The sequence below is a fragment of the Electrona antarctica genome (genome assembly GCF_951216825.1).
Source record: "Electrona antarctica genome assembly, chromosome: 1".
In the NCBI taxonomy this organism is placed as follows: Eukaryota; Metazoa; Chordata; class Actinopteri; order Myctophiformes; family Myctophidae; genus Electrona; species Electrona antarctica.
In genome coordinates, this window is record NC_136806.1 from 39932408 (window position 1) to 39954889 (window position 22482).

The window sequence follows — 22482 nt, forward strand, 5'->3', positions numbered from 1 at the left end:
TAACAGGAAGGTGTGAAATGTGACACCTCCGCCTCCCAAGGGAAGAGAGAGGAAGTCAGTGCCAAAACCACTAGTAAGTTCCACCAGCAAACTGCTTCTAAACAGCCAGACCTCATGGCTACAGTAAACCTCACAGCAGGGTGCTCCGGCCATGTGCTAGCACATGGCAGGTAATACTTCCTGGTTTTAAACCAATAGTAAGGTTGGCTATAAACCAACCACAGGAAGGAGCACCAGCAGCCAATTGAATGTTAGCTGATGTGAACCTGCCCACAGGGCAGGTCTAAGGGGGTTTAAATGGCCTTGCGCCAGTTTCAATAAGTCAGATTCCAAGCCAACTAAGAAGAATCCACACCTCATGTAACCACACGGACATGATGAACAACAACTCACATTAGACCAATGGTAATTATTGATACATAATGCAAACTATTAATAATCAATGAATAATGTGTTATCCATGTGTTGTAACCTGCCTGTAATTGACAAATGCTATGTGTATCTCTGTCTTATCTGTAACAGGTTTTTTACCTAAACCTAACTAAACGAAACTAAACGAACCTAACTAACCAACTAGTTAAAACTAACTAAACGTCTAACCTAAACTGGGTTATAACTAACCCTTAAACCAATCCTAGATAAATAGTTCATGTGTTTAAATGTATGTTTGTTAAACGACAAAAGTATAAAAGACACCTGAGTTATATTATTTAGACAGTTTGAGTAAAGACATACTCTATGTGCAGTTGTGGCCTTTCAGTAGGCGTAGCTATGGACCATGATGCTATCATCTTAGCAAGTTAAATCGTGGATAGCTATAAATCTGAACAGTAAAAAACCATAGCGTGCGATTACTATCGTAATCGCGGGAAACTTTACTAAAACAAAAACTCCAAACAGTAAAAAACCATGGGGTGCGATTATTATCATAATCGCGGTAAACTTTACTAAAACAAACGCTCCAAATGAGCAAGGTTAGTGTGCAATTATCAACTTAATCGCGGTAACTTTACTAACAATTAAACCAGTAGCCTTGTAACTAAGATAGCCTGGTAACTAAATAGTTCAAAGCACGGTTAATAGATGCCACGGCTAGACTCAAAAGTCTCAAGCGTAGATGGTAAATAGCCTGATGTACTAACCACAGGCCTTGTAAAATGTACAATCAAAGTAACTCCAGCGTAAAACAGTACATAACTAAAAATCCGGTTTAGCACAGAGCTCTGAAGAAGCCAGCAAACCATAGGATAAAAAGCGTTACTGTAAAGCTAAAAGGTTGCTAACCTAAACACAGGCGACAATGTGATCCAAGTTCTGGGTTTTAATGACTACTCCAGAGTCAATGTCCATTCCAGCCTCTGATTCCAAGCAAGCTGAAATGTCATTGATTCAGGAGTGATTATTGTAACTAAGAGCTGGGCCATTATTGTTCCCAGTTTCCTCCTGGCTTTCAACCAGGGGAAAATGGCCGCCAGAGCAAAGCTAATTTGCTAAAACCATTAGCCTTTTGTCTTGCCTTCCACACTGTGACTACCACCCAGCCATAGGCGGGGGAGGGGCAGTGATGAGATAGGCGACAACAGGGCAACTTGCCTCTACTCTGATACTTCTAACCTAGCCATAAATGCGGGGGAAGGGCAGAGTAAACAGGCAGAGAGGGCCTAAACGGCCCCTAAACTGACACTGTAGAATAGTCATGCTTCAGTGTTGCCTCACTCTCTAGAAGAATCAATCCTAGCCATAAGTGCGGGGGAAGGGTAGAGTTTGGTAACAACAGGGCTCCACCACAGATAACTCCTGCTATCAGCAAGGGGTGGGGGGGAGTCGTAAAGACAAGCCCAAATGCTAATTGTGACCCCACAGGACAGCACTAACCACCAGGCTAAAATTGAGTAATAAGGGAGGCAGGTTCTAAAATAGCAATGGAATGTGAAACCACTTTTAACTAATAATACCTAGCTTAAATTAGACCAGAACCGTAACAGAAGGAAAAATACTGTAAACGCTAAACTGGCTAAAATCCCCTGTGTCAAAGCTATAAAACTATAAAACCGTGAGAGCGCTTACTAAAATCCCAAAGATTCATAAGTTTGATAGGTGAAGTAAAGATGGCTGTATTCAACGAGTTAAAAGTTAGAAGCAAAGAGGCGCAATCAATATTCAATAATTTAGCGGCTGAGTGTGAAATAAGTCTGTCACGAAAATCTCCCAACACCGCAAAAGCGGACACATTTGGTAGGCTCAAAATAGCTTACGGGAAGTTAGCGGATAGCTATAGCGACTATTCCGAGGAATTGAAAGAAGCTAATTTATCACAAAATGCTTTGCAAGTAAATAGTGAGCTCCATGACTGCACGACTAAATACTATAACATGAGGAAATTGTTACTGGATTCAGTGTGGTTACAAGTGGAACCACAATGGTCAAACTTGTCTGACACAATAAACAAATTGATTAGTTCAGAGACGAGGGAACCAATGGCATCAAATGCATTAGATAGAGCTCTCAATGTTTTGAATTTAATATTACAGGACACCAAATCCTTAATAAGTCCGAAAAGGTCAATTCAAATGCTCTCTGACTATAAAAAGCTTGTCCGAGGAAGAGACAGGCTTAACCTGCAAGCCGCTCAGGCTGACCACGATCTAGGGCCAAAAAAAATAGGGTCACTAACACGAAAGCAGGTCACAGCAGCGGAGCAGAAGGTCGGCGAGGTCAGGGAAGACTACACCAGAGACGTCACCTCGATGGGGGAAGAAACGGACGGGAGGCGACAGACGCCTGACCGCACTCTCACCCCAACAGATGACGTCACCCAGCGAGCCCCAGGGGGGCTCGCCACTACGTCAGCGGAGGTCAACCAGGCTCCCAACGGGGCACCAGAACGGCAGGGAACCTGCTGTGTCCTACCAGAAGACTACGCCAGGTCAGCAGCACCGGAGGAGCATGAGACCTGCGGTGACCACGCGGAACCATCCACGCCCTCTCCAGCCGTGCAAGCGACAGTCACCAAGGAGCGACTGGACACGGCACAAGGCCCAGTGTCCGACGTGGGAAATGAGGCGCCGACAGCCACTACGTCGGAGCGCATCGACCAGGCGCGTCCCAACACGGTGCCACGAGGCCCAGCGGAGCCGGCACCTGACGCCAAGTCAGCAGAACCAGCACCGGAGGCCAGGGTGAGTCCAAAGGAAGAAACCACCCAGCGAGCTGCCGGGGCCAGCACAGCGCACGCTACAGAAACTGCCAGGCAGCGACCAAACACGGCGCAAGGCCTCGCAGAGATGGCGTCCGTCGCGGGAGACAACAGGATGTCGACCGCCATGAAACAGTGGTGCACGCCACAGCAAGCCCCACCCACAGCCACACCGCATGGAAGCTGGGGAAAGCTGTACAAGGCGCTCTCCATCCCAAGCCCAGCCATCGGTAAGGTCACAATAAAACCTGCCGATGGCACCGATGGCAGAGGGAAAGTTAAAATGAAAAGATGCAGTCAATGCCAGTTACGTCATGAATGAATGACGGATGCACACACATGCCTACCCCCCCCAACACCGGCGGGCCCAAAAGGATGACCGCCAGGAGGAATGTTGGCACAGCGGGGGAGCGCAAGCGCACGCGCACACGCGCGCACACACACACACACACACACACACACACACACACACACACACACACACACACATGCTTCCCCCCCCACACAGGGAGGGAGACCTCCAGGCTGTCACCAAGGCAGAGAAGGACAGTGACAACTTCATGTGTGTTTTTAACAAAAAGTGTATTGTGTGATTATTATTGTGTGATACAAGTTAACATTACAGAATACATAAACATTCCCCGGTTAACGAGTACAAACCAGAAAGTATAAAGTAACTCATAACTAGGGTAAAATGGTAAATTAATGTGTGGTATAAAATAATGTTAATTCTTCCTTTCCAGCAAGGGAAAAGCCTGGGTGGAAGGTGTGAATTGTGACTTACTTAGTTGCCACACACAAACTGACAGCCCATGTCAATGACACCTCCTATTAAGGGGCAATGAATGACAGGGGCAAATAGTGTGTAGTATCAATGTTTGAAATGTGATGACTTTGTGTTTGCAGGCCAGTAAAAGTGCCAACCTAGTTGCCACGCACACGAACAACAGCCCATGTCAATGACAGGGGCAAATGTATCAATGTTTGAAATGTGATGACTTTGTTAAGTTTGCAGGCCAGTGAAGTGCCATGCTAAATTACACATTAGTTACTAAACACACAAAATCCAAGGGCTTTTACGAAAAAGACAGTAAAGTAAACCAGAACCTTTGTGAAATCTTATCTCCAATCTGCTCAGGACCAAGCAAGTTTATGAGGGGTAATAAATGGCAGGAACCAACCTGCTTCTAAAATGTAACAAATTAAGTAGTGATCCACGAAGATATCACAAGTCAAGGTATTTGTTTGAACAAAGTGGAATCAAATTAAACAGAATTACAAGTAAGGAAACAAACAGGAACCTTAGAATGAGTAACTAATTCTGAAAAGATAAAACAAAGGACAATATTATAATTCCTTAACCAGTCAGTTCAAAGGCATGTTAAGCTAATCATAGTATAACTACTCCAAAGTCAATGTCTATTCCAGCCTCTGATTCCAAGCAAGCTGAAATGTCATTTGATTCAGGGGTGATTATGGAAGCTAGAATTTCATAGTTCCCATTTTCCTCCTGGCTTTCAACCAGGTGAAAATGGCTTTGTGTTTATCAAACCCCCCCCTCGGCAGATAATCAATGTGTCGAAAACCAAACCCTTTATAAACGAAATGAGTGTTTGAAGAACCTCTTAATAAGTTTATGAATAGGTTCTTGCGGGGGGTGTGGAAATATCCATGATATTGGTCAATAATGAAGGTACTATCCCAGAGTTGACTCAAGTTAACAGGAAGGTGTGAAATGTGACACCTCCGCCTCCCAAGGGAAGAGAGAGGAAGTCAGTGCCAAAACCACTAGTAAGTTCCACCAGCAAACTGCTTCTAAACAGCCAGACCTCATGGCTACAGTAAACCTCACAGCAGGGTGCTCCGGCCATGTGCTAGCACATGGCAGGTAATACTTCCTGGTTTTAAACCAATAGTAAGGTTGGCTATAAACCAACCACAGGAAGGAGCACCAGCAGCCAATTGAATGTTAGCTGATGTGAACCTGCCCACAGGGCAGGTCTAAGGGGGTTTAAATGGCCTTGCGCCAGTTTCAATAAGTCAGATTCCAAGCCAACTAAGAAGAATCCACACCTCATGTAACCACACGGACATGATGAACAACAACTCACATTAGACCAATGGTAATTATTGATACATAATGCAAACTATTAATAATCAATGAATAATGTGTTATCCATGTGTTGTAACCTGCCTGTAATTGACAAATGCTATGTGTATCTCTGTCTTATCTGTAACAGGTTTTTTACCTAAACCTAACTAAACGAAACTAAACGAACCTAACTAACCAACTAGTTAAAACTAACTAAACGTCTAACCTAAACTGGGTTATAACTAACCCTTAAACCAATCCTAGATAAATAGTTCATGTGTTTAAATGTATGTTTGTTAAACGACAAAAGTATAAAAGACACCTGAGTTATATTATTTAGACAGTTTGAGTAAAGACATACTCTATGTGCAGTTGTGGCCTTTCAGTAGGCGTAGCTATGGACCATGATGCTATCATCTTAGCAAGTTAAATCGTGGATAGCTATAAATCTGAACACATACAAAGCAACCAAATGTATGGCTCCCCCATATCTTGCAAGTATGATCGAACCCTACAAACCCTCCCGCGCACTCAGATCAGCCAACGCAGGGAAGCTGGAGGTACCTTCACTAAAAATGCAGGGACAACGCTCCACACGTCCCAAACTCTTCTCCTTTCTGGCTCCATATATGTATATATATATATATACTATATTATATACTATAATAGTATAGTATAGTATAGTATAGTATAGTATAGTATAGTATAGTATAGTATAGTATAGTTTATATGTATAGTTTCATTATATAGATACTCCACTGTTATGTTCTTAGCTTACGCATGTTTCATGATAACTACTTTTTATATATGTGATGTATTGCCATGCTTTTTGTTCTTGCTTAATGTAAATCGCTCTGGATTAAGAGCGTCTGCTAAATGCTTAAATTGTAAATTGAACACAACACAAGTATAAATTCTTTGGGTTTTCAGTATACAAAAATAGTAATAACAGCCCAGAGACAACTATTCATCTTAAGCCTTTGAGCCACATTAATGCATTCAGACAGCGATCACCCAGGATGACTCAGAATGCAATATATCAGTGGGTCAATATTCTTCAGTCTAATAGAGGAACTTAAGTCACGGTCTAAAGAGATGCAAAAACACTTCTCTGAAAGAGGCTACAGTAGGCTTGACATTGACAGACACTCAACCGAGCCAAACACACAGATCGATCTTCTCTACTTTCCAATAAGTTGAAAGAGGTCACTCCAATCATCTTCATCTCAACTGAATATAATCACTCTGGTGAAGAAACACGCGCAATGGGCAATGGGCAACACACAGTAGGTGTTGTGATCTGCATTGTGTCAGCCAGCAAATTACCCAACCCACTAGAGCAGCGGTTCCCACACCTTTTTGGCCATGCACCCCCTGTTACCTCCCGACCTAGCTGACGCACCCCTCCACATGGAAATATAAATGGCATAAGCTATATAGAGACATATATTTCCTTTTTATCCACATATATGCACATATATGAACCTGAATATGGCATAATATATGCAGCATAGGTTCTGCATTACTTGCCATATATTGGCATAATATGTTAATATATTTAAAATAAAACAATAGCACCACCATTAGTCTTTTCATGTCGCGCACCCCCACACTTGTCGAAGAAGCTTGGCTTGGCTTCAAAACCAAATTTACATCAGTACTGAACAACATGGCTCCTTTGAGAACCATCAGGGTCAAAACCCGCTCGGAGCCATGGATGAATTCGGACATACTGACTGCAATGAAAGCCAGAGACAAAAAATGCTCTGAATTTCTAAAATGCAAGTCAAAGCTTGCCAAGCGCTTCGGCAATGATCTCCAAGCTCAGCTGGACAAACTAAAAACCCAACAAAACAAGCTTTGAAACATTGTTACTTCGATGACCAAATCCGCTAAAATAAACTTTATCAATGATAAAGCTGAGGAAAACAAAAATAATCCTCGGGAGCTCTGGAAGCTACTCAACAACCAACTAGGCTGCGGTCAGAAACTGAAAACCAGGTTTTCAAACATAAACACTCTCATCACTGACTAGCTTGATGTGGCCAACTACTTGAACATCTTCTTTACAAACATAGCAACAACGCCCTCCCACTCTGGGCTCTTATAGTGCACATTAAAACCTTCTACAGAAACCTAGGTGTTTGTAAAGACAATTTTAAACTGGTTATGGTAACAACTGATGAGGTACTTAAGAAATTGAGTCCCCTTTAACCCAACAAGGCCACTGACCATGACAATATTCCCTCCAAATTTCTCAGAGACGCAGCCATCTCTATAGCTCCAATCATCACCCACATAATAAACCTCTCCATCAAACAGGGACAGGTCCCCCATGATTTCAATCTTGCCAAAGTAACCCCCCTGCACAAGAAAGGGAGCAAATTAGACCCCGGCAACTACCGCCCTATTTCTATTCTTAGCTCCATCTCGAAAGTGATGGAAAAAATATTCTATGAACAGGTTGAAAAGTATCTTGCCACTAAAAGCTAATGTACGAATTCCAATCTGGCTTCAGAACATCCCACTCCAGTGACACATGCCTCCTCTATTTGAGCGACCACATCAAACACGAGGTGGATGCTGACAAATACTGTGGCATGGTCATGCTGGACCTCCAAAAGGCTTTTGACACTGTGAACCACTCCATACTGGTTAACAAGCTAAAAGCAATTGGTTTTGATAGGTTTCTTCGACTATGCATGCACCTCCTGGTACCACAGCACCTCAAAGGCCCTTAAAACAAGGCTCTAGACTTTCCAAAACAAACTGGTCAGGTTACTACTTGGCCTCACTCCCCGAACCCACCTCACCCCTGCCCATTTTGACAGGCTGGAATGGCTTAAGGTTTACGACAGAGGGTGAGGGAGAAAATGGGGGGAAAAATGGTATGTTCAAACTGTTTTAAATTGTTGAAACCTGCTAAAAAATAAAAAGGTTGACGTACAGTACAGCATCTTGCAATGGGTCTGGTCCACAAGATTCGCAACACCACTAAGATACCCATGTACCTGTCTAAATACTTCCTTAATGTCAACGAAGTCCACACCCACAACACCAGAGGGAGTTCAACAAACCATGTGCAACCCAGATTTGGCACAAACAAGGGACAAAATTTCGCTCCTATGCCAACGCCCTACCAACACTCATAAAGACATGCGAATCCCTTGACTCCTTCAAAACCGCTCTCAAAGGGCACCAACAGACGGCTGCAATTCGAAACTTGCCCCCTCACTGTATATATATTTATTCCCCCTTTTTACCTCCTCTATGATGATTTCCTGTTTTTGGCTATATAGAAGTGTATAATATATTGTACATCTCTAAATGTTATGATGAATTGAAAATGGTGGACCCTCTTGTAAACAAGTGTAATACTTTATGGTGTCATCCACTCACAGTTGACAGTTTTTGTATTGAGTTGTACTTGAGATGTACTGTAAATCTGCAAACTGTTAATAAATACTTCAATCAATCAAATCAATCAATCAATCCTTAACTCATTGACCACGGACACCCCCATCTGGTGTCTGAAAAAGGTACTCCAGGACGGCCGCCCAGTCTATTAATACGGCGAGACAAGGATCATATCGTTTAGAGAAATGAGCCGCAGATCTAGCTTGTTTTGAGCCAAAAAGAAGAATCCGAGATACGATTGTAAAAACTGCATCCCCATAGACAGCATCCCCATAGACAGCATCCCCATAGACAGCATAAGCCAGCGGAATTTTCATCTTCGTTTTTTCCGTGTTTTTTTTTTTCATTGCACCGCTACGCTATAGAGTGTAATGAGCGTGTTCAGGACACAGTTATGACCCGTAAGCAATTGATATTAAAATAGGCGTCAAAGGCGATCTCTCGAGGGCGTTTGGACCGGGAGGCATCACCGAAAGACATGAATGGTAAATGGTGCATAAATTTAAAAAGAATGAAAAAAAATCAAAAGGAATTTCATGAATAACATAAAAAAAATCTAAGACATTCTAAACTTTAAGACATAGTGGGAAAAAAAGATTAACAAGCTCACAACTTAGATCGGCTATTTTCACTAGTTTGGGTCCTGGACATCAGACATCAAAGACACATTTCTGTCTCGGGTCTGGGAACCACTCCAGTTTCCTCTAATGAGCCCTAGTCTCTCTGATTTGTTTAGATAATGAGGAAATCGATATCTAGATTCTAGAACATGTCAACATCTGTAAATAACAACATGAATTGGTGTGCAATGTTTCCCCAGTGTGCTTTGTAGTCAATGCCAATTCCACCAAAGTTCTTTCTTTGTTCTGTTGACTATTAGACTCTGGTTCCAACATCACTCCTGCCTGCATTAAACATGTAGACTTTATGAGGTGTTTTACTTAGGGTAGCCAGTTCAACACCTAAAACACTAGTTTAAAGTACCGATGTAATCATTAATACAATAATAAAGAATCACATTATTACCAATAAAGGGCATCTTCTAGTTACATTTGCCTCTTTCCACTCCTAATCTATACCTCCACACAGAGTTCATGTGTGAACAGCCAAGGGGTACAGTAGGTGTTACTGCGTAGGCGAGAGGTTCCACACCGCTGCGTCTACTGTACAGTACAAGCTTGTGTCCGAAGGCAGAGAGAGAGAAAATGTTCGCAGGGTTGGAGAAGTCAGTGTGTCGCTGTGCCTTTTTCTTATTATTTGATTACTCCTGTGGCTTAGATTTATGTCTCTACTCTTATCTGTATCTTTATACCAGCTTCCACTTGGCTACCATCAGACTGTTGAACAAGGTCTGATCACCACATGTCACCAAGCTGGCCTGTCAACTGGAAGCTTTCCCTTTAAACGTCTTCCTCCCTTTCATGTGGATCTGTTTTTACCCGTGAATGTTCTGCCCTGAACTACCATTCTATGTGGACCTGCCAATGTCTAATCTAATCTCATGTGCATACCTGCTGCTATGTGGACCTACCGATGTGTTGCCACTTTCATTTTGTTAAACATCTTATTATGTTTAACCTCACACACTCCTATTCTCCCTTTCTGAAAACAACGCAGAAAGAGGTTTGCTCGAGAGCAGAGTTGATTATTCATACTTGATCTGCACTGTGTCTCCTACTGTGATGCTGCTATGACAACAGAATTTCCCTGATGGGATGAATATAGGTCTATCTATCTAATCGACGGAAAGTAGAAGCTTATGATTGTACATGAACACGCAACTCCAACAACATGCGTTATGTTGTTGTATTACTGTAGCCTATTACCAACACAGGAAAGGTCAGCACGATTTCAACAATAGCTGTGTAGAAGTCTGTCAAATGCCTTCTTTTGCCTCTCCAAATGTCCTCTGCTCAGCATGGCAAATAGTCAATCCATACTTGGTGATGAAGACCGGTCGAAACGTGTTGACAAGCCGTGTCAATAAATACCTGTGTTTTGGGGGGGGCTGTTCCCTGGCTGTCTACATCATATATTTCTACATGATCTCTACTCCTGGACTTATTTACTGTAGCGGACACGCCGGACACCTTAGTTATATTGCTTGTACCTTTTCATTCCCGTTTCCAAATTGTAGAACTCTACTTTGTGTGGGGCATGCAGTAAGCATGCACGCACTCATGCAGTTTCATACACAGTTTCACAACCATAATGGCAATAAAAATATTCTGATTCTGACGTGTTTCCAGTACATGCGTGCACATTACAAGTGTACACTCATGTGAGAGGGAGGGAAAGGCAGAGAGAGAATGTCATTATTCATTTGAATAAATGGCTGGAATCACATGATCTTTTGTAGATATAGTTTAAATTGTGGATTGAGTCTATAATCCATCGGAATGACCACCATTTCTGGAAGAAACTTCATTAGTTATCCACTAAAATCAGGCTTAGAGTTGTGAGATAGTGTGCGTGTGCATGTGTGTGCGTGCGTGCGTGTGCGTTTACGTGTGTGAGTGGAGTGACCTAGTTCCTACTGCTTCTCTAAGGAGCAGCACGGTATCAGAATAATATCTGTAGCCCTGTACACATGTGCGCGCGCGCACACACACACACACACACACACACACACACACACACACACACACACACACACACACACACACACACACACACACACACACACACACACACACACACACACACACACACACACACACACACACACACACATGCAAGCACACACGCACGTACACACGTGCACAGGCACACGTGTTGTTTAGCAGGACATTTGAAATGTAGTGAATTATCTCCAGTATTTGCAGAGTACAGACGGTGGTTGTAGAGCCGGCGGAGCGGCCTGTAGTTGTTTATGAATAATTAAGGGCTCTCGTCTCTCTGAGAGCAGAAAATAAACCGCTAAAACACTAAAGCAGCACCTTTCTTCTCCTCGCTCTCCCGCTGATAGTTTCTGCTCTCTGGTGTGCTCGCTCGCTCGCTCATAGCACATTGTTCCGTTTCTGTCGGGCAGAAACGTTGTATTTCCAATATTTCTATTGGAAGTACAATAATTATATTTTCGTATAAAAGAGTGTCGCACGGACGTAGCAAATATAGCCGATGTACAAGCTCACAACAACACGTCGCTATTTTTCAAACATGAAAGTGAAAATGGTCGGGTCTGCCTGGTCTTATAAATATTTAACCAATGAGAAATATCAACAAGAGTTTCTGACTACATAATAACTACATAATAACTACATTTCCTGAAAAATATAGTTTTGGGACTTACAAGGTTTCCACCCCACGGCGACCATTTGTCGCCGAATGCTCAGAGCTCGCACGCTCGCACACTCGCACACACGCACGCACGCACGCACGCACGCACGCACGCACGCACGCACGCACGCACGCACGCACGCACGCAGACAAACAGACAAACAGACACACAAACAGACACACACACACACAAACAGACACACACACTCACACACACACACACACACACACACACACACACACACACACACACACACACACACACACACACACACACACACACACACACACACACACACACACACACACACACAACCACACACACACACACACACACATTTGAAATGTGTATTTATGTCCACATAATGAGAAGTACAGGAATACCTTGTACAAAGGACATAAACACTGCCAGTGCAGTTTGACAGTAGGAGAACAGCCAGTTACAACGTGCATGGACGGCAAAGCATCGTTACATACAGTACAGCTGACATGTCGGACACAGGACAGCAGACAAGGAAACAACGCCTCCTCCAAATTGAGCGGCTTATAATGGCTGAAACTGAGCAGTACCTCACTAACTGCTTGGCTCTCCTTTTGGAAAGGCCGGCCATTTGTAAGGCCCTCACAACCAACTCATGCACATGCCTTAGGCTGCCAAAGATACAAACTAAAAGTTTACATCTGTAGCCTAGCTGTGAGATGGTCTGCACTAGCTGCTGATACTTCAGCACTTTGGTTAGAAAGGCTTCTTCCAGGCTATAGTCAAAGGTACAGCCGATCTCGAGAATGAACACCTCTCTATGGTTTTCATTTACAACAATGACATCAGGGGTGTTAGCTGAACACAGAATCATCATTACACAGGTTAAACGTCCTCGGCTTCACAGTAGAAAGCTTATAAAGCATGATGGAGGACCTGAAAATGGAAGAGATGTCTTTCGATATCAAATCCACTATTCTGTCATGCCTACTTATGTAGAGGCCCCTGTAAACATGGCAACCATTTAATATGTGGGACATGGTTTCAGCTATTTGTTCATGGCCATGATGAATACAGTGAGGAGCATGATTGCCTGGAAACCAGATGGAGAGATTAAGTTTAGAAGGTAGAACCTGCAGTCTCGCTTTCAAAACACACACGCGCACGCACACACGCACACAGGCGCGCACACACACACACACACACACACACACACACACACACACACACACACACACACACACACACACACACACACACACACACACACACACACACACACACACACACACACACACACACACACATCTCCAGTGTTCTTTGAACTCTGAGAGTGCAAAACATGGACCCATGAGTTGAGATTTTGCGGTGGATGCATTTATATATATACTATATAGTGCTTTTATCCATGGCGGGATCGAACTGTGAACCTTGCAGCTTCCATCCGGCCACTCTACCCCTGAGCCACTGTTGCCCTGGACCTGTACTGACCTTTACTATATATATTATTTATTTTATAATGCACACCATCCATGCATGAACCACCAGTTGGTGTTGTTACACAGTCCGAGTCAATATTTATGTAGTTCATATTCTTTATGTAAGAACACAGGGAAATTGACCAATAAAGTGATTCTCATTCTGAATATGTACGCATGCACACACTCCTGCATACATTCACATAATGAAGAGCTGTTTCTCTTTCTCCCTCACAGAGAGACAGAGGGGGGGGGGGGGGGTGGCGAGAGGAAAATAGAGGCAAGGGGGAGACCTAGAGGAAAAATGCAAGCGGCCGAGAGAGAGAAAGACAGAGAGAGAGAGAGAGAGAGAGAGAGAGAGAGAGAGAGAGAGAGAGAGAAAGACGGAGAGAGAGAGAGAGACCGAGACCGAGAGCAAGTGCTGAGCAGAGATCAAAGCATGCATGTAGCATGTAAATGAATTAGACTAATGTTATGCATGGTTATAAATAGCAGCTATATGGAACACAGAGGTCTGACACGCAGACATGACTGCAGAGCACTCACACAACACTGGCCCTTCCTCCTCCCTCATCATTCTGATCTTCCTCTCCTACTTCCTCTCCTAGCTCCCTATACTCATCTGCTTTCCTCTCTACTTCCTCTTCTAGCTCCCTCTATCTGCTTTCCTCTCCTCCACCTCCACCACTCTCTTCTTCATTCATCTCCTCCTTCGTTCCTCTCCATGGTGGAAAGTCATTATTAAGAAGTACATTTACTTAATTTACAATGTGTCACGGTGAGATGTGAGCTTGTATTTTCAAAAATATTTTTATGCTTATGAAAACTTGAAATGGGACATTCTGCACAATGAGTACTTTCTACTTTTGGTCCTTTAAGTGCATTTTGATGCCGATATTTTTGTACTTTTACTCAAGTAAATTTTGAATTCCATGCAGTATTGACACTTTCACTTAAAAGTAACACATTTGAATACTTTTTCCACAATGAACTGCTCAATTCTGTTCAGTCCTCTTCCTCCCTGTCCTTCCCCTCCTCTCGCTATCGTCTCCTTCTCCTCCTCCTCTTCCTCCTCCCTCTTCCTCCCATCCTCCCTCTTCCTCCTCTCGCTATCATCTCCTCTTCCTCCTCCTCCTCCTCTTCAGTCTCCTCATCCTCCCTCCTCCTCCTCTTCACTCTCCTCCTCCTCCCTCCTACTCCTCCTCCTCCTCCTCCCCCCTCCTCCACCTTCTCATCATCCCTCCTCCTCCTCCTTCTCCTCCTCCTCCCTCCTCCACCTCCTCCTCCTCCTCCTCCTCCTCCCTCCTCCACCTCCTCCTCCTCCTCCTCCCTCCTCCTCCTCCTCCTCCTCCTCCACCTCCTCCTCCTCCTCCTCCTCCTCCTCCTCCTCCCCTAAATTCTAATAAAGCTGCAACAGCTGTCTCAGCACAAGCTCGTCTTATAATGTTCACCAAACCTGGCAAGCGTTTTTCTGTGCGTGCGTGCGTGCGTGCGTGCGTGCGTGCGTGCGTGCGTGCGTGCGTGCGTGCGTGCGTGCGTGCGTGCGTGCGTGCGTGCGTAAATAGGGAGAGTGGTAAAACATTTCAAAAACGTATGAAACATGATACGCTATAATCTGCTGAATGCTTTATTTTATTTCTTTTTTTTTATTAAACGCCTGCTAAAGCAGCATTTTGCCTTTGGGGTCAACATCAATAATTAATGTCAGAATGAAAAAGAGCTGCCCAGTGGCTGTCAGGTTCAAATGAACGAGTGTTTCAACCTTCTGGTGACCTTGTGCATCACTGTATAGTCTAGGGACTCAGGGACAGTGGTGGGAAAAAATACTCAAATTCTTTACTTATAAGAAAAAGTATACTGCAATATAGAAATATTACTAAATGTCCGGGATTCAAAATGTACTTTAGCAAGTACAAAAGTATTGGCATCGAAATGTACTACCAAAAGTAAAAGTAGACCTACTCATTATGCAGAATGTCTCATTTCAAGTTTTCGAATGTATACAAATCTTTAGAAAATATAGCAGATCTACAAGTTCACAATGCGTCACTCAGTGCCGCATTGTGAACTTGTAGATCGGCTATTTTCAAATGGCCGAAATGTATATACAGTATAGGGCTGAAGTGGTTAATGTATATTTTGTAATGATAATCAAAATCTATGAAGTAACTAGTAACTAATTAAAATAATTGCAATGGAGTAAAAGTACAATACTTGGATCCAAGATGTAGTGGAGTAGAAGTAAAAGTATTGATAATTGGAAACACTTCCAATAAAGTACAAATACCTCAAAATTGTACTTAAGTACAGTACAGTAAATGTAGTTACTTTACACCACTGGTGACCTTGTGTATTTCTGTAGTCCAGGGACTCGGGGTGATATGAGGCTAAGTTGCAAATCAGTGTAAAAGCACCACAATGTGCCCCAGATGCAGCCCACACACATGCTGTGATGAATGAGTGAGAGCGACCAAGCGGGCGACCCCCGGGGCTGCCATGCACGGTGGCCAATTTGGCTGTCCTGCCACCCTGAAAAACGGTTTCAGCTATAACTTTGGAACCACATGAACCAGACAAATACAAAACTTTTTAACCTCTATACCATCCAAGATGGATGAAATAAACCTTGGCCATAACTTTTAAGCACCCCATCCCTATTCTGGGCTGAACATTATGCGAAACAAAATCTGATTCATAAGCTCATTGTACAATTGCTCATTGTACAATGAAATATATAGGTCTGAGTGGTTGACCACTATACTGGGCATGCACCAGTTGTTTTATAATATCATGAGTGGCTGAAAGTAACATGCTTGCAGTGATGCAATCAAACAGGCAGTTGTGCAGTCAGTACACTAATTATAAAACTATACGTATACAGACAATACAACACAAACATACACAAAACATTATATGATATCTGTTTATACTAGTAAACACTATAGAGCACCGAAGTCTGACATCAATATCGGTGCAAATCCACAGGTTCGTGTACTTTTTATTTGCATTATAATCCCCATAGGGGGGTTTTAGATTGCCTCATATAAGAACTGTGTTTGAAAAATGTCACCCCGGCCGCTTCACTCATATGGATATTAAGAATCAACTGACTGAGAGAAAACGCTAATGTTACTGCTACTGAATTAGTTACATTTTCGCTAGAAGCAGACTGTATCATATATGAGTGACTGACTGTTGCAAACGTTACAGAGACACCTCCCTTATACACTTATATGAAACGAGTTTAAGATGAGCCCCTGTTATTCTCCATAGAGAAATTACTTCCGCGAACCAGGGGAATCGAAGGGATGAGCGAGTTACGTCAGGACTTCGGTGCTCTATAGGAACAGGATGGATCATGTTATGCCAATCAAATACTGGGATCTGTTTCTATGCATGTTGTTTCCTGGCTCAGTTGTAGAGAAAAAGACTAACATCCATGTATTGTCCAAGTGTGCTGTTGCCAGGCTGGCGACAGGGAAATGGAAAGGAGATGGTGCCAGGTTGACCACTGGTGCCACCTGGCACTCTCTGGATGAATAATTGGATGGATGGATCTATGAATGGGAGCAAATACATCATTGCTGTCGGGGCAGAAACCTCCATAGTCTAACCCTAGCGTCACATAAAAGCATTCACGGTGCGTTTTGAGCTTGTGGATCTGCTACTTTTGCTGAAAAGTAACAGTTTTGGCAACATTCTGGCAAGATCCAGCCCGAAATTCAGTAATGTTTCGACTCTTTTTAGGATGGACTTTTCCTCTTTAACCACAGAAGTACGCTGCTGGTTTCATCCGACTTGCTTCTGTAAAAGATTCTAAATGTGGGCCAGTGTGTTCTGTAAAAAGCCAGGGATCTGTCACGAACCGCAATAGAAGGATGACAGCCTTGTATGAATGTTTGTTCAGCCTGCCGGGTGGATCAGTTTTATTGTCCGAGTGTGTTTGTGCGTTCGAGGGAACAGGCTTGGTTGGCTTCTCTCGTGGTTCACACCAGCACGACAAGGCAAGGCGACAGATGGGAATGTGAGTAATACCCAGCCTTTTATTTGCCATGGGGTGATGGGAGTGATCAAAAGGATCAACTTGTTCTGATTTGTCAGATGGCGTATCTTCCCTATAGTGTGTGTACAGCAGCAGACTGTTCAGCATAAGCTAAAGTCTAATCTTCCCTATAGGTGTTATATGGCAGCTGACCAATAATCACAGCTAAATCGCTGCCTCCCTGCTTAATGCTTATACCACTTAAAGGGATATTTCACTTTCCTACTCAGGCTGATGTGAACACTTCGGACAGTTTTTAAGTTGCTTGATTCAGTATTTAGATGTTATTTGCTGCCCTGCCCCCTTTCTATACTGTAGCTACAAACCCAGTGTAACTTCAAACTCCATTTTAACCATGATAGATTCATCGAAAACATCTGTCCTTGGTTCAGGTGACTCATACCGAGGGGGAAGTGTCATTTCTTTTTTTATAATTCTTTTGGGATCTTTTTGTATGGATCTTTGTTCTTTTAATTTTTTAAAATAATGACAAACTAAAGTGCATGTCCTTGCATGCATGGTGACTGCATGTGGGTCTCACCTGCAGGCCGAGGGGCTTCCAGCGGGCGTTCCTGAGTAGGGCGGGCGTGGAGCTCAGCGTGTTCTGGGGTCTCTTCTTCAGCGTGAGGATGACTCCGCAGGGGTCCTCCCTCAGAGCGTTGACCAGGTTCTTCAGCTGCCAGCCCACCTGAGGAACACACACACACACACACACACACACACACACACACACACACACACACACACACACACACACACACACACACACACACACACACACGTCACTGTGCTGTCACGCTGCTTCTGCGTATACCATGGACGTGGTTAACACATCAGAGTGTTGGCAGCTGTAGGGTGACATCAGCCAAACAGATCATTATGTCACCTGTCACTACAGCCAGAGTGTGTACAGCAAGCTGCCCCAACACCATTTAGTGCCTGTGTGGGCCCAATTGTCGAGGAAACAGATTTACTGACTCACCGGAAGAGGCTGTATAGTTCTGATGAGGAAGCGCAGTAAAAGAAGAGATTAGAGGCGGAAGACAGAGAGACAGAGTGTGTGTGTGTGTAGTGTGTGTGTGTGTGTGTGTGTGTGTGTGTGTGTGTGTGTGTGTGTGTGTGTGTGTGTGTGTGTGTGTGTGTGTGTGTGCAGTGTGTGTGTGCGTGTGCGTGTGCGTGTGCGTGTGCGTGTGTGTGTGTGTGCGTGTGCGTGCATGCGGTTGAATTGCTGACTGCAGTGTTTCCTTGTGGCCCAACCAGTACTCCAGCATTCAGCCCTTGTCAGGCTATTGATTGGACACGCACCCGCACGCACGCACGCACGCACGCACGCACGCACGCACGCACGCACGCACGCACGCACACACGCACGCACACACGCACGCACACACACCCACAATCTGCAATCTTTTCACACCTCATTTGAAGTTTTAGCTTACTAACAGTAGTTATAGTTAACTATAATAACCTGTCGCAGCACATTATTGGTACTTTGACAGTGGGAGTGCGTCGATCTGTGGGTGGCTTAGAAATAAATAAAAATAAACGGTCCTCACCTGCTCAAGGCTGGTTTGACCGTGGAGTTATAGGGTGAGATGGGAGAGATAGTTTTTGTTGACCGATTTCCGTTCACTGTTTAAGTTATTTATTTGCACATATTTATTACATTTACCGGTTTATTGGAAATTGTAATATTTGGTGTCACTGAAGTAAAAGCATTGTAAACGTATTGGAGCTTAGCCTGCCGGCTGATCAATTCATTGGGGATTGCTATAAGCCGCAACATTTATAACCTTTAATCTGCACTGCAATGAAAATTGGCAGACAGGAGGCAAACCGGGCAGACAGGAGGCAAACCGGGCCAGAACAATCAGAAGAGAACCAGAGCATAAAGTACATGCCGGAGAGAGGGGTCACCATCCCTCATCAAAGGTCTTCATTATTCTAGATATTACCTCTAGACAGAACCAGAGCATAAAGTACATGCCGGAGAGAGGGGTCACCATCACTCATCAAAGGTCTTCATTATTCTAGATATTACCTCTAGACACGTTGCCTCTTTGAAAAATCACAGTTGTTTCTTTGCTTTAGTTGAGAGAGAAGCAGATACAAAAAAAAAAAAACACACACCCGTGTGAAGTCAGGGGCTCTCTTATCATCATACTACATCATACATCGTCTCATGCCGGGCCAATCACAATTTGCGTCCTCACTAACTATTGTCTTCAATGTTTGTGTTTCCACAAACACTCAAAGCTGGGCATAGGAGGAGCTAGCCCCTCCTATGCCCCTCAAAAACTGTACATGTGTGTCCTAGGCCACGTTTAGACGACAGCGGTCCGTTGCTGTATAAACGTGGCCTTATTGAAGACTATAGGGTGACGCCCGGGGGGTGCATACTTAGTTTAGACTAGTCATTGGTTAGACATGGGTTACGGTTAGGTTTAGGTGCTGCCCCGTGGGAGGTTAGGTTTAGGGTGAGGGTTTGAGATAGGTTGTAGTTGTAGGACTAATGACTGGTCTAACCAATGACTAGTCTAAACCAAAAACTGTCTAAACTAAGTACTGCACCCGACGCCCGGTTGGAAACGATGTCCATTGGGAACGATGCCTCATGCCTGTTGCAACTTGGAAGCTCATATACCTTCAATGATCTGTGGAAATTCCACCCAGAGACCTCTCCTGGAAGAAGCTTGAGCCCAAGGGGGAACAACCATCTGGGAGATATGTGGGATGTGCTTTTGCATGAGGGGAGATCATATCAACCTCTTTGGAGGATGTCATGATAAAACTGAACTACAGCAGAAGACCTGTTTATCTTACATTTACAGTAAGCCCTGGTCTGAAGACATTGGGAATATTAGCAGTTATCCAGTAAAGTCCGGAGCGCTCAGGACCCCCACACAACATCAGGTGCAGGAACTGATCAGCCATGACCCAAAAAACAAGTAGAGGTAGGTAGTAGAGAGGAACTGGCAGTAATGGCCATTGTTGGCTACTAGTTACTTATTACTCCTTTAAAAAGTAATTATTCTTACTTGGTATATCAAGATGAACAATATTGTACAATACATATTATATATTACATATTATATTACATATTACTTTTGCAGATGTATACACACAATCAGGTTGTCTGCAATCTGCGACACGGGTGCAGAGACATTTCTACTGTATGTTGATAGAGAGACAAAGACAGAGAGTCAGAGGTGGCAGTGTGAATGCTCTTCTCCATGCTCCTTTTAGCTCCTTACATCCTTCATCTCTTCCTCTCCACCCCAAATCCCCTCTTTACTCCCTGCTCCCGTTCTCCTCTACTCTCTCTCCCAGCTCTTCCCCTTCGCAGCATCCCTATAGGCTATTCTGTAATACCCCCCTCCCCCTCCTCCCTCTCTCTCTCTAAGAGTCTCAGGGGGCTTGCCCCCCCAGAGCGAGGGATCACAGCGTAGAGAGAGAGGGGTGGTAAGGGGAGTAATGATGGGTTGACGGCAGGGTGACTTCGGTGCTGTCACCCCGTGGAGAGAGAGAGAGAGAGATAACACACAGCTTTCACTGTCAATCAACCTCCTGCTACACACACACACACACACACACACACACACACACACACACACACACACACACACACACACACACACACACACACACACACACACACGCGCGCACACACTCACACTCACATTCATGAAATTCACATGAGGAGCACATCGACACGCAAGGAAACACATTTGGAAAGCCTATTCAAACACTGAGCGTAATGAGCTCTCTTTTCAGAAAGGCAATGGAGGCCATAATCGCAACGTCCCCAGTTCCATTCCGCCTGGAGATATGCGCCGCATGCCCCCCTCTTCTGCCCTCAGCTTCCTGTTTCTCCACTAGCCTGTCTAGAAAAAACCTGTGCATAAGGTTGGAGTTTGATATCAGGTTCCATTTTAGAATCAGTTCAGTGTAGAAAGATATCTTTGCTGTCAGGCATAAACCTTAACCCAATATTTAATTTGATTAATTTGTATGTTTTTTTTGTGATACTTCATCTTACTAGTACAGTGTCACACAAAAGTAGCAAAACTAGCTGATCTAGTTAAGCTCAAGCGCTTGTGCCTGTAGCTCTGCTACTTTTGCTATTTTTGAACTTGAATTAATTCATAATTTATGAGGTCATTTATGAGGTTTCCACCCGACAACAAGTCTGTTCCGCATATTTTAAATTTTAAATTGAATAAGGCCTATACCCAGGACAAAGCACGTCGGGAATGATCCAAGTTGTGAACGCATTACCCATTGTACTTGTTGTTAGAGTACTCAGTGCGGTAGTCTATCCATTACTAAAATACCTAGACTCTAGGTCCTAGAGCAGGGGTGGGCCATACTGACTTCGATAAAGCGAGTGAAGGGCCACACATTGTACAATTTCATTGAAACTTGAAACACATAGTGCTGAATTATCTTAAAACGGCATGAATTTGGTAGACAAGACATGCCAGACTACTTTACAATAAGGTACTTGCTTTCACAACAAGCATTTTCAGATACAATGTTGCACTATGTGCCCTACAAGATGTACAGATGTTTGCAAAGAGAAAAAGTTTTCCTCACTGTCAACAAACAATTTACTCCAGATATTCCACCACTAGGGTCTTTAAATTAACATATTTTCACCAACACACCAACCAACACTAGTTGCATGCTAACAGAGAGAGAGAGCAGCCACTCACACACTCTCATAGTCATCATAGGTATAACGTTTACATACAATTTCAACCTGGCATCCCTATTTTTGGCATTATGTCATTATAGGAAAATGCACCCTAGTACCATAACACAGAACGAGAGCGGTCAATCTCTCATTCCCTTTTTAAGGTTTCCAAAGTAACACAATCCATCTCAGCCCTCTAGGGGACATCATGGCGCCAGTGCCAGAACAATGCGTGAAAAACCAAAGAAGAAGGGCCCCCTGACAAACCAGGAAGTGTAGCCCCCCATAGCTGCTGTTAGAAG

The 22482-nt window shown here is 43.8% G+C and overlaps 1 protein-coding gene across 1 annotated transcript in view; it reads right to left on the reverse strand.

Annotated features, from left to right (window-relative positions):
* The window catches only part of LOC306923776 (connector enhancer of kinase suppressor of ras 2), a 133456-nt gene that overhangs the window by 29987 nt on the left and 80987 nt on the right, over positions 1-22482 (reverse strand). Inside the window, exon 9 of the mRNA XM_079502073.1 lies at positions 18026-18172. Coding sequence (XP_079358199.1) covers positions 18026-18172 — 147 coding nt within the window. The remainder of the gene's footprint in view (positions 1-18025; positions 18173-22482) is intronic.